General features: G+C 45.8%; 1 protein-coding gene across 19 annotated transcripts in view; it reads right to left on the minus strand.

The window, feature by feature from the left end:
- Positions 1-13,747, minus strand: part of LOC117894937 (collagen alpha-1(XV) chain) — a 38,955-nt gene that overhangs the window by 7,629 nt on the left and 17,579 nt on the right. For 12 of the 19 annotated variants that reach the window (XM_034802245.1, XM_034802243.1, XM_034802240.1 and 9 more), the window contains exons 3-11: positions 10,164-10,259; positions 9,533-9,568; positions 9,369-9,437; positions 8,916-8,982; positions 8,684-8,829; positions 8,453-8,590; positions 6,393-6,539; positions 3,565-3,678; positions 753-995 (exon numbers count right to left, since the gene is read on the minus strand). In XM_034802245.1, coding sequence (XP_034658136.1) covers positions 753-995; positions 3,565-3,678; positions 6,393-6,539; positions 8,453-8,590; positions 8,684-8,829; positions 8,916-8,982; positions 9,369-9,437; positions 9,533-9,568; positions 10,164-10,259 — 1,056 coding nt within the window. The remainder of the gene's footprint in view (positions 1-752; positions 996-3,564; positions 3,679-6,392; positions 6,540-8,452; positions 8,591-8,683; positions 8,830-8,915; positions 8,983-9,368; positions 9,438-9,532; positions 9,569-10,163; positions 10,260-13,747) is intronic. The other 7 variants (XM_034802255.1, XM_034802258.1, XM_034802256.1 and 4 more) reach the window with 2 other exon arrangements.

A 13,747-nucleotide genomic window follows, 5' to 3' on the forward strand; every position in this document is an offset into this window, starting at 1 on the left:
AAGAGCACACGCCTGGCCCGGCCTGGCACACCAGGACCAGTTGAACTATGGCCAGCGAAAATTACCAAACTTTTGCCGTTTGGAGTGCAACAATTTTCTAGTCGCAACGCTTTTGTTTTCCCGTTCCGGCAATGGAGCCAAAGTTTTCTTTTGGCCACCACGCCACTGCACTCCGAAGCTGCAGTCCATGTAAATACGTAGCTTGACTCTGATTCGGAGCGGTAAGCGATGCCAGTTGCCACAGAGAGGCACACGCGCGCCTGCCTCTCGACTCACTGACTCACAAACGGCCAAAAAGGAAAGTTACTCTTTGTTGCCAATGCCATGGCAGTATACGTGGCGTAGTTGTTATTGCCAGTACCAGCCACTGCTGTTGTTGCCACTGTTCTTGCTGCTGCTTAGTGTTGTTATTGCGGAGTAATGGCGGAATTTCTGGATAAACTGCAATCGGAATCGTGCACTGACTGCCGCGTTCTGAATAACCGTGATGAAAATGCACTTAAAATACTTTTCGTTTGAGTTTATTTCGCTTTCGTTTTTGCATCTTCCTCAGTCCCTGTTTGTTTCCGGGGCCAATCTCTTAGTCGGCCCCGATTGTCTTCCTGTTTGTTTCTGAACTCCCTCTTCCAGCAACAGCAGCAACAGCAACAACAACAGAAGGGCCCAAAAGGGTGAAAGCATGTGAAAGTTGGTCAGCCTCATGAATATGCAGGAAAAAGTTACAAGTAGCTATTCTCCAGTACAGTGCTTACCGAGTGTCCAATATCGCCCACTGCTCCAGGTTTCCCAGGCGGCCCAATCGGTCCAGTGGAGCCGGTGCCTCCGCGCCGCCCGCGCATTCCCTTCTCGCCCTTCTCGCCCTTGGTTCCGTTGGCGGAGAGGCCCTCGAGTCCACCCGGCTGGCCAGCCTGTCCAGGGAGACCGGGCAACCCGGGGGTGCCAGGCTCGCCGGGCTCCCCCTTTGCGCCGTTGGACCCGTGCGTACCTTTGTGACCCTGACAGAAGGCGGGTCCGGAAAGAAAGCAAGTGTGTGAAATGATTTACGGGCTTACATATACGCTACATGTGGCCCAAGGGGAATGGGGATCAGTTTGTGAGTGGGACGAGGACTGGGGTCTCGGGTCTCGGGTACAGTACAGCCTCCCTCGCCTAATTTGGCCGTAAAACTCAATTCCAAACGTTCTGTCGACGACAGAAACAATTCAATTCAAACTCATTTTGAAATCAAATCAATTCCGAAATCCCGCACCCATACACGCACCGTTTGGGGAAATTTATGCGCCCGAATGTATGCACCACAGCTCGGTGACAAGCCCGAAAACACAAAAACCATATTCCTTTTGGGTCGTCTCCTCCGCCTTTGTGGAAGTTTGCATCCCCAGCCCCCTCCACACACACTCTACCCAGCGGGTGCGCCGACTCGATTCATCCCCAGCGTCGTCTTCCACATCATCAGCGCCTTAAATGGTTCGCCATAAATTTGCACGAGCCTTCCCTTCCCCAACATTGGGTTGTGGAGAGAGCTCGCAGGAGGCTCAAGCTTGTGGATGATCCGGCTCCTGGTTTCCGTTCGGTTTGACCCACCGCCACCCTCCACCATGCCCCAAGCCCTGCTCCGTACCGCCAACTTAATACCAACTAATGAATAATTAATAAGCCACGCATACAAGCACACATGTATCTGTGTGTAATTCGCCTTAGCAAAGTGCGCGCGAATGCTCCGGAGGCTGTCTTTAGAAGACCTTGAGAGAGCGCTGGAAATGGGGGAAGTGTCTCTTTTTTAGGTTTAATGAAATGAACCTAATTGTGCGTGTATTCATACGTTTAAAATGCTAATTTCCATATTAGTTTTCCGAAATTGTAATGCAATAACGAAGCGGGATATCTAAGGGAGAACGGAACGGGCCTCCCCCTACAAATTGGGCGTAAATTTATCATAAAATCCGAATCGATTTTTACATAATGTGCTTTCACCGAAGCAGGAGGAGGAGCTTTTTGCATAATTTCTTTTTATTTCACGCACGATTAATTCCGGGTGTGGCCACAATGTGGAAACTACTTAAGAGAGACCTTGACCCGAGCCGAAGTATGGTGTAAGTCTCTTTTGCCACAAGCAGCACATACATGCATACATTACACGTATCAAAGGTCGTATAAGTCTCTGGAGGCTCCAAATTGAATGGATCAGCGGTAGGAGGTGTGCTGCATCCGATTTCGAAGAGTAATCTGCGACACCGGAAACCGTCCGACAGGCCACCAAGTAAAAACCAGACCAACAGACCAACAGACCAACAAACACATTATGCAAGCCCTATTGCCAGATTTAAGTTTTGAAGTTGCACATAAAAGAAATACGAGCATGCTCGCCCCACGCTAACGAGGGATAGAGCGAGGGTCCGCATAGAAGGACGTCTGCAACAATATCTGAGGGTGCAAAGCCACCCCAACTAAGCTGCTAAATGGCGTACAGGGTAATGACAGGGAAGTAAGCGCCGCCTAAGCAGGATGAGCTCCCCAAATGGCCAAAACTTATTATGAAAATAATGCCAACAAGAACTGAAAAGAAATGAAATGGTTAAAGCTCACTGCTGGCTGCTCTCCAGCTGTATTTAGACCGAACCAGTCTGTATCCAGTATCCAGTGTGTGACGTGCCCGTATGACCATACATAAACTAGTCCACATGGCACCCCAGCGATCGTATCCACTGAAAATCAAATGAGCTATAAACGCACCTAAATTGCCTTCGCAGGAGCGACCGGCAACCGGCGACCGGAGCAGGAATCATCAGATATTGGCAGCGTCTCAAGTGACGCATTTCGGGACTGGTTGCTGATAGAAATTTATGTTCCAAATTGGGCATTTCCTGCTGGACGACCGCACAAATGACTGCGATGCCATAAATATGAAAAAGGGGGAAGCTGGTGCCCAGCTGGATCGAGCTGGAAGGCGTGTGCCCCATGCTCCGAAATACATACATTTATTTGACTGTTTATCAAATTGGCAACAATTTAGCTTGGAATCAGGGAAGTACTTAAGGAGTTGTCGCCTCTTAAGGGTTAATATCAGGCTATTCATTTGGCTAACAAGTATTTATAACATTTGTTTCTAAGATGAGGTTTTGTTCACGCAAATGTTTAAGAACTACTTTCGGTAGGCGGTTCAAACCCATAAAGAAGTACATATGTATTTATGTATGTACGTACCAGCGTTTTCTTAAGTATACCCCATGGGACGGACGGGCGCACTAATATGACACATACAAGTAGAAAATATTCCCAAACCATTTGCTCGTTTGACCAGGAACAGCAAACGACCTCCTGCTCTGATTGCCCTTTTGATGAGCCTCAAAATCAATTGAGCAGTCAATAGGGCAGAAATTATTATATATTTGAAACAACAATCGTGTGGGCGCCAGCACACTTTATAATATATTATATATATGTATGTTTGTAGGTGTATGCTCGTACACCCACACACGTGCGCCAAGGGATACTGGGTAGGTGACTAGGTAGGTGTGGACGGGGAATACTTGGGCCATTTATTAGACATGCCCTCTGACTTACCGGATCGCCGCGTTCGCCCTTCTGGCCCGCTTCACCTTTCTCGCCAGACACACCTTTGGGTCCAGGCTGCGTCGTGCCCCGGAATGTGCCCATCGAGTTGACCATTAAGGACTCCTGTGTGTATGTGTGCGTGTATGTGTGTGTTTTCGTGGGGTGGTGGAGAGAGGGCAGGCATAGTAATTTGTTAAATATTTGCTTGTTGTACAATTTATTTTCGATACATGTATTCTGGGCCCCACATTTTTTAACCAGCAGCAGCAGCAGGCGGCCCCTTTTGATGAGGGGCACATGCCGCAGACACACCAACATACAGATATGGCCGTATGGAGGTGTATCTGCGGCGGAAATTTGATTAATGATCTTCTCCCAGATTAGGGGGCGGGGCTAATGATGCCAAGTGGTTCTAGTCCATTAAGTGTTGTGGCCATTGCTTACCCGGATGAACCGACCTTTTGCCTTTTTTTTCTCATATATACAACAAATTTATCTTTTTTTTTCTTAGTCGTTTTAGTTGTTTGAACATAAAATGGAATTGTTAAAATGGTTGTACCTTGAAAGTCCTGGTAGGATTCCAATTTATCTGTTATTTATGTGTTGATTGTTATAAGAATACATAATTTTCGACACGATTTACGTTTAAAATATACGATTATAGAGCAATGGGCGTGAAATTAAAGCGTATTATTAGATGAATTCACTTCGATGGCGAAAAGAATGAAACAAAAATGACTTGGGACAAACGAATGCCCATCAAAACTGCACCTTCAACTGGACAAGGCACAACTTGGGATACATATAAATATGTAGATATAAATAGATACGATAAGATTTTTAAATAAAATATCAAACGTCTGAGACGTTGTCATTGTCGTGTCAACAATCAAAAGTTGTTCCAATAAACATAAAAGCATTTGAGTCACAAAGTCCCCAAATGTAGCGATTGAAACTCTTAAGAGCTCCACGCGAAAGTCGGCTAGCTTTCTACCCTACAATCATTGACGCATACATTCGAACGGTGTCATTCATATGGTATTTTTTTCAATTTTCTGATCCATTATTCTGGTACACACATACTCGTGTACATATACTCATATCCACAAGGCCAAATCCATGGTTGGAAAAAAAATCGAGTTTCTTTGTTGGCGAGCCTTCAGCCACCGCTTACCCCAGGAGCAAGGGGTACTACACCCTACACGAGCAACAACAGAGGAAAGCGAAAAGCTTTTAAGCATCGCCACCAAAGGCCGGCTCTGCCGCGATGATAATGATGATAAGCCCTCCGACATTAAACAATGGGAGAGCCGTCAGACTCCAACCGACAGTCGAGAGTCGAGTCTAGAGCCCACTGTCTGATTTTTACTGCCGCTCCGTCGACCACAAGTAGCTTGACACTTTCATAAACGTAACAGTGCGATAATGATTGCGGCCCAGTCTCCTCGTGACTCCCACAGAACACTCTCTCCACTTAGACGGTGGGGCGGAGAATATACGGCAAACATACGGCGTTGAAGTGCGGCGATAAAGCCGGGCGGCAGAAAGAAAAGTTTCACTCTTGCATGAAAGGGTTAAGAATGGCGGCGATACGGCGTTAGGGACAGGGTGTCAGCATGCCAGGATGCCAGGATGCCAGTAGTGATGTGTGGGTGAGTGAGTGAGTGGGTGCCAGTATCTGTGTGCGTGTTACCGCATTTAACCGCGTGAACCGCGCGCCGTGCGCTGATAACGGTAATTGCCACAAGCTGGAACTCTGGCAGCGGCATCGACATGCGGGGCCCCGGAATTGTACCTGAAAGAAGCCCGTGGGCTTGGGCTAGGGCTAGGGCTAGGCTTGACTTTGACTCGCGTGCTCAAGATGCTTATGTTTCAGGCATTTCGTATTTCGAAAAGAAAATGTTGATGTTGTTGTGGTATAACCTTTGCGGTTTTAAGATTATTAGCAGAGATAGACCATTTGTGGCAGCGGTGCCAGCGACAACGACACTGAAAGCGCCAGAACGTGCTCGCAGCTCCTTGCTCGCTTCGCAAGGACTGGCGTGACGCCATGCCCGGAATGGAGAAGGTCTGCGCCCAATCCGAGTGGTAATTTTTCACAGTTGCTCTGCTCGCCAGGAAGGAAATTAGTTTAGGCAAATTGTGTGGCTTGTAAAACACGACGGACGTTTACTGCGCCCCAGACCCAGCCGAGAGCCGTGCCAATTCATAAAGATGTGCGTGATTGTAAACAGACGGAGGCCAGAAAGAAGACTGATGGGTGCCTGGACCTGAACACCAACCAGCTGCATTAACGAACGCGCCTCAGTTTGCCCAGTGTAAAAGGTGCAATTTTGAGTCAGAACAAAAACTAAATAATAATTTCGGTGAACCGAAATACGAATACCCTGGCAATTTTTATACAATTTAAAACTCTTTAAATTCACATATTCAATTATAACTTTACAATATTACCACGGTATTATTGATGGCTTATAATTATTAATCCTAGATTAAAAACGTACAGAGACTTACAACTTTGTTATAGCCAAAGTCTGTGGGTATTTCATTGGGTTCATTATAAATTCGTATACAAAAAATGATACTAATTCACTGAAGAGTATACTCTAATCAAAATTTGGTTAAGATTTTACTGTGGTACTCTGATGAGTAGAGTAGAGCTATATCAACGTTTACCGGAGAATAGGACAAAGATCATTTTATATTATTCATTTCAATATATGTATAATTAACTCTGAATTTGTAGCTCCACATGAAACACCCATTGTAATTAAAATATTAGTGTATTCACAATCTGTACAGAAATTGAAATAGGTCATATCTTGAAGGATACTTACATCGTAGTTCTCGGGCAAACCAGGCGGGCCTGCTGGCCCCGGCGGACCGGCGACTCCTGGCAGACCATCGACGCCTGGCTCGCCCTTCTGCCCCTGGGCACCTTCTGCACCCCGGGCGCCTCGAGCTCCAGGCACGCCGGTGGCTCCCTGGATAAACGAGCGGAAACGAGCAGAAGAAAAGAGAGACGTGCAAAGGAGAAGGAGAATGTCGCCGGCAGCGACAGTAAAATAAATCACATTAGTGGGCGTGCATATAACGTGTCCTACGTCCTTAGTGCTAAAATTCTACGTATCTACATCTGCAGTTTCTAAAGGGTCTGGTGGCTACAAGCTTTTCGAGAGATTCGTGTGGGCCAGGGCGGGGATCGTGCTTTAACTGGCTGTGTGGTCGATTTACATAATCGTTGCGATTCAGTCCGAGCTCATTAATCTACGCGGGCCCTCGACAGCCGCTGCGCCCGTCCTGGTCTGCGGCCTGGTCTGCGACTTGGTAGGCATTCCAATAGCGACATGGATGGGTACACAAAAAATGTGTCTCCGAATGTTCTTAATCTTATGCAAAATGGTCACGCTGTGAGCCATTTGCGTGCCTCGGTCCGTGCTCCAGTTCCTGCCGTTCTTGTCGTTCTTGTCGTTCCCGATGTTGTGTTGTAGCTGTTGCTTATCTTCGTCTTTTAAATTAATTGCTATTAGTAAAGGGATTAGCAGTGGGGCAACAATGTTGTCGCAGGAATTTCCGGTATGCGCGCCAGCTGGCCATATTTCTCAGCGAGCGAAGCCTTTGGGACAGGGTTGGGTTCGAATAAACATGGGACAACGTCTATGGATGGGTGGGTCAGCATAGTACATTCCCTGTGGTTGGGATATACGCAGAGGCATAGATTGGCATATTTCCCTAGCAGTTAGCTGCTTGCGATGGACCGCAGAATGTCTGGCTGGCATACCGCTTTCCTTTTGATGTATTGCAGTGTATTGAAGAGGCTGCGTTCCACAGGTTGCTAGAGTGGCCCAAATGAGGACAGACCGTTTCAGATTGTAGAGTTCAGAGTGGATGGTGGAAAGAAATGGGTGAGCACTTTGTCTTTGGATTCTTTTCACTTTTTGAATAATTCTCAGAGTAATGGACATGAATTCAACATTTTGTGCGCTTCTACATTTTCGGATAGCTTCTAAAACTTTGGTTCTGTTGCGTGATAAGCACTTAAGTGAGTGGAGTGGACTCAAGAGGAGAGTGGAGCAAAGTGTTCTTGCTGGGGGCAGAGGCAGAGGCCAGGCAGTCATCTTTTTGTAACAGTGTGGACTTTGCCTTTGACCCAAACCCACACTCACAGACAGATGGGAGAAAGAGAAAGAGGTATGGTGGTGGGAGTGAAAGTAAGTGTGCACATCACATGTAGTAAATGGAAAGTACAGTCGAGTGTAGTTCAGGCATACTCCCACGCTACCATAGACACAGCCATAGAGTCCCTTTGTGCGGACGTACGGAACTCTTATGGTTGCCAAAGACGTTCTCAGTTGATGAGATAATATAACGAGTAGCACCCGGAGAGTGGATAAGTGTTTAAGCGTGAGTTGGCGCATAAAGAAATTTTCGTTTCGTTAGGTTGTCGCTTTCCCATTTTCTCGCTTTCTTCTCATCTCTCTCGTTCTCTAAGAGAGGGAGGTGTGTGTGTTTCTCCCTATCTCTGCGTGAGTGTGTGCGGTAACGTTTTTTCCATTTCCGGTTACACGAACAGGCACACTCAACCAAACACCAAACATATCTCCACTCCACGCAGTTGCACAGTGCAAATTATGATGTTTGACATAGGAAAACATGGAGCCCCCTGGGGTCCGGCCAGCCATCAGCCACTCTGACTCTTGAAGATTAGACGATGTGTGTAATGAAATTGAAAATGTGTTAGATTCATGTCAAGTATTGGCTTTTAGGCAACCCGTTGTAGCTCGAAATTGGCCTACATACACATAGACTATGGGCGGGCTCCGTCGGGGAGATGGGGATGAAAAAGAGATGTGCCCACGGATAAGGCAGAAAGTGACGCCTCTGCGGCTGTACTTACGGTGTGACCAGGGGTGCCTGGCTTCCCGTCCTTGCCCTGCGCACCGGGCGCACCGCGCAACGTTTCCCGCAACGACTCGTTGTCCTTGATGGCTTCTAGGATATCAGACGCATTACATGTACATTCGCCAGTGTATTTCTGAAAAAGAGAGAAAGAGATTTTCGTTGAGATCACATTACCAGGGACATGCCAACGGCAAATATTTCCCAATTGTAATATTTTAATACTCACAGCCCCAGCACTCGTTGTCTCCACAAAGGGTGGATAGGCAGCCGCTTCGCCTTTGGGCCCAGGGGGGCCCGGTGGTCCTGGGGGGCCACGTATACTGTCGCCCTTTGGCCCGCGCTCACCCTTCTCGCCCTTGATGCCGCGATATGCTGCAAGGATTAAAGCGTGGAAGTGTGCAAGCTGCATTAACATATCTCCTAATTGGGATCCAGAAGGAATCTGGCCCTGCACTTACGTCGCTCGTGAGTGTACTGCGTCTGTCCTGGGGGCTGCATGCCACTGGCGTCGAAGATGTCCGTTGCCTGTGGACAGAGACGGGAAAACAAATATCGTTTGCTTATTGAAAACTCATTAAGACGTAAGTGCAAATGTGAGTAGTTGTTGCATCGGTCGATTTGCCCGATCCGACTCCACCGCTGGGCCTGGCAACAAGCCAGAGCGAAATTAACATATGTATAACTAAATATAAATATTTACTTATGTAAAGTGCAGTCAACAGTCGACCACAGTGTTGACCCACGCTGACCAATGCTGGCCAGTTGTATGGCTCTTTCAAGAGCACTGTCAATAGCAATACCAAAATAATGCCACTGAAAATGCATTTCTATTCAATATTACACTGACAATTGCTCTATTTTAATTAACTCTTTTTGTATTCCTTTTATTTAGCCACACACCACAAACTAACCTCATCAGCGGAGGACCAAAACTCATCGCTCAAAATATTCAGTTCCGTAGACTCTTCGAAGGGTTCACCCTTAGGACCAGAAAAAAAGAGAAAGAAAAAAGTGGGGAGGGAGAAAAGTTAAAACTATGGTAGGAAAAACCAAATGTTCGTTGTGGAAAACATACCGCTCCAGATCCATCTTCGAAGAAAGAATCTAGATCCTTCAAAATAAAAATAACAATTTAAAGAAATAAATATAAAATAAAGTCAAAATAATAAGTAATAAGTACAAAATATAACGAAAATCTAAGAGGGAAACGCGATATTGATTAACTTTTAAATAAAATAAATGAATAAAAGGATGACAGAATGGGAGAATGCAAAGCATTAAGCTACTTCATTTACGTTCTGTTCATTTCTAAGATATGAAATGTGCTATTATGTCTAATTTATGGTGTTTGTCTGCTAATGATGGTAATACCATATCTCAATTGTAATCGGAGGGGTGCATTGTTTGAACTACTCCTATTTCCATATTCTGACTGACACTCTGTGTAATGCACAATTTTGATTTTAGTCCGCCTAACGGACATGCCATAGAAGTGTATATGATTACACATTGTTTTTAGTATTCTCGATAAATATGCCCAAATTCAATGCAAATCTTCTCTCACTGCTGTAGACATAATGCAATTTAAATGTAATTTATCTGATATGATAAGATGAGTTGCCTGGCTATTCATTAATTAATTTAAATCCAAATCATTTCATTCGGTTGATTCTGTGGCTTTAGAGCCGGGGTAAAGCATGACTTACCGCTGCGGTTGGGGCCGCCGTGGCCTTTGGGGGTGGCATACATGTGACGTTTATGGCATCGGGATTACCGTAAACATTAATTTTTTCTAAATAGCCCTGCGTGGAAATATTCGTATAAACATTTAGCAACAGTATTCGCACTTCAATCGAATATAATGCGAGCGGAATAATTTTCGAAACGCTTTCCCATCGAGCAGCACACACCCACCCACTCCCCACAGATACGCCCATAAATACATAATAAATCAATCAATGTGGCTGCCATATAAATATATATATTTATGTATGTACATATGTACATACATATATGCTTATTTTTACAAATAAATGGGAGGAGCTGTGGCCGATGCCAACTGCATCGTTCACCACTATGTTTATCGTTGATAAGGCAACTCCCATGGCCACCATCCCATTACCAAGAGACCCATCGTAATTGCTGCAAATCGAAATTTATTATTGATGTTAATTTGCAACAGTGACTGCCACAGACCGGGCATGGGGCGACTAATGTGCCGTGGTTTCGGATTTAGAATTACAATTAAGCATGCATATTTCACATTAGCTCGGTAGCTCTGGATCGGTAGGCAGCCAGCTTCCCGGAACGGTGCTGGGCAAACATCCCTGCTCCTTGAGGTCGGTCTGAACCTGAACAGAGACAAGCAGCAGTCGGAATGCTAACCGCAGATACTAAATGCTGCATGCAGCAAGCATACATACGAAATGTATGGGATAAGAACAAGGACAAGGAGTACAGAGCACCGAGTATAAACTGCAACCAGTGGCAAGACAATGAGCCACAAACAATGCGCACAAAAGCAGACTCTGGACCCCCAAACTCACTTCCCAGAGATAGAGAAACAAACGCTCAATGCACATTTTCCGTAAACCCTTGCCCTGCAAATAAAAATGCCAGCAAACACACAGACACAGAAGCAGAACCAGGGCCAGCACCAGGCCAGGCCAGGGTCTTGGACCAGGATCCAGGCCCAGACCCGAATAAGCCACCATAATAGCAGTCACTTATTGTTGTTGCTGGTGCTGCTGCTACTTCTGTGAATGATAGTAATGGCCGAGGAGCTTTTATGCTGCTGCTCAGTTAAAAAAGTTTTGTCTAAGACGCTAACTCGTTGAATTTCGGGTTAAAAGCGTGCTGGCAAGGCTCACAATGGCTTAACATGCGCCCAAGCGGAGGCAGAAACACAATCCTAGCCCAAAATTCTTCTGTTTATGCGCACTTCAAGGTTGAAATTCTAAAAATACGTATACGAAACAGATGGGTATCACTTTGATACAACGGAACAAGCTAGCAGAAGATTCGCTTTTAATTAAATATAATTATTTCGATTGCATTGCAACTGCATTTTTGATTTAAATCCTATTTGGGGAAGCAGCTACAGTTGCCCATCCAAATCCATGGACTCGTGAACTGTGTTCATTTCTGCGCATAAACGAAACCACACACACACACAGAAAGCAAGAGGGAGATATACTCGTATGTATATACATATGTAGATAGACATAGGCAGAGTAAAAGAGAGGCAGATGGGAAGGTGTGGGCAACACACACACGTGGCCCATCAATAGACATTGAAGTGAGCATTGTCCGCCGTATAGCTTGTTGCTGTTGTGCCATTGAGCACGGATATTAAAGTTTTCGCTTTGTTTCGGGCTCTGCTTTGTTTTCAGGCAAAGAAAACTATGCGCTAAGCAAATGGCAAACCGACGAAAATCACTGGACGAAGAGGCAGAGGCAGTCCGTGTCCGCATCCGTGTGGCCCAGTTTCCATTTCAGCACGTGTTTTGCTGCCCAAGTCAGTGTGTACTTATTATTGTGTGTGTGTGGGCAACGAAATTAGCAGCAAGGAAATTCACTTGAAACGGAAATTAAGTAGCAGGAAATGGCATTTTTGGGTGGCATGAGTCTCCGTCGCGGTAGCTGTCCCTGCCGTTGGCCCGGGCTCTCATTATTACCTGCATTGTTTGCCCCTAGTAAATCGACAGCAGTAACCATTGCAAAAAGAGCTCCAGGAATGCACATTTCCAACAATTTTCATGAGAAATTCCTCGTGCCAACACTGAAACCACATTCAGGCAAAGGGTTCAACCTCAAATCCTAGAAGGTCATTTTTGGAATGCACAGCAAGAGGTCATATGACTCTATTTAGTCATCCATACTTATATTAAATACTCTACTGGATATACCAATTTAAATTGTATTCATCACATTTTGTTAAAAAAATAGAACCGATCAAATGTTAATTAATTGATTAAATAGTACATAAAGGGACAAGTTCTGTACTATTTAGGTATCTCTCTCCATCCCCCGAGAGATTTCACTGTGCAAGCTTTTCCATTTCGAGCTATCCCTTCTTTCCATGTGAATCTGGCAAAGGGAAACTATCTCTTCATCTCTGAAAGGACTTAACCTCGGCAGCAATGAGAGAACCCTTTTCGACTGATTTTCGAGCACGACAGAATCCAGGGCGATGAACTGATAAGAGGACATCAAAGCTAGCCTTTTCCACAGCATTGTGCAATAGCAACAGAGCCAGAGACAGTGGAAGTGGAAGACCCAGTCGGACCAACGAAAAGGCACAAGTAAATAGGGACTAGGGACTTGCAGAGGGAGAAACAGAACTGCGGATTGTGACAGAGGGTCAAGCGCAGACAAAGGCCGTTGCTTGGCTGTTAAATAACGAAATTCTGGCCGCAGGGCACCAGGGCAACAACATTCTCTTTTCTCTGGGCTGAATATGATTTTAAGTTTAGGTGAGCGTTTAGTTTAAATAGTGTCAGACCTAGTTGGCCTAAGACCAACTGAGGACCAGAAGGAAGGGGCAGGCGGCGCAGGCTGCCCTGCAGTGGCAGGTCGGTCAAGTGGCGCAGAGCTCCGAGTGGCATGAGCAATTAACTGAGAGCTGCATGTGCTGTGCATGGCAGGGGCATGCATGTGTGGCCAGGCGCCTGTGCATTTGTTGTTTGCTCAGTGCCGCACATAATTAAGGCTAGAAATGAACTGAAATGCGAAAGAAGCGGAGCAAGGACACAACATGCCACTAAAGCGAGTGAGAGCCAGAAAGGACTATGGGACTACCGCCAGCAATTGCGGCAATATTTGCGTAGCATTGAGGCAGGCATTCATTGCCTAGCAATGAGCCGCCAGACCAGACCTTTTGCACTTGACAAGGGTCGGGCTGCGTATGCGTAAGAGTATTGAAAATAAAGCAAATAATACGCAAATCGTTGACCCTTTTTCATTTGGCAAGTCAGAAAGGTGGGACGGACGGAGGGAACCCTTTGTGTTGGCAGGTTTTGAAATGCCAGACACGTTTCAGATATACACATAACTGAAACGGAATAAGAAAACGAAAAAGGACTCTGCAATTGTTGGCCACAATACGGCACCGTGCCCAAGCAGCACTGCGGCTATCTGGCAATTTGTCAAAAATGTGTCAATAATGGAGATCGATTGTGGTCTCTTAAAAATTAACCGAAAATGGATTCAAATGGATTATGTGAACAAAGACGCAGAAGCAGTTCTGCAACTGGCGAAGCACCCTGTATTCAGAAGGGTGTACATCTAC

Source organism: Drosophila subobscura, chromosome J, assembly GCF_008121235.1.
Source record: "Drosophila subobscura isolate 14011-0131.10 chromosome J, UCBerk_Dsub_1.0, whole genome shotgun sequence".
Lineage (NCBI taxonomy): Eukaryota > Metazoa > Arthropoda > Insecta > Diptera > Drosophilidae > Drosophila > Drosophila subobscura.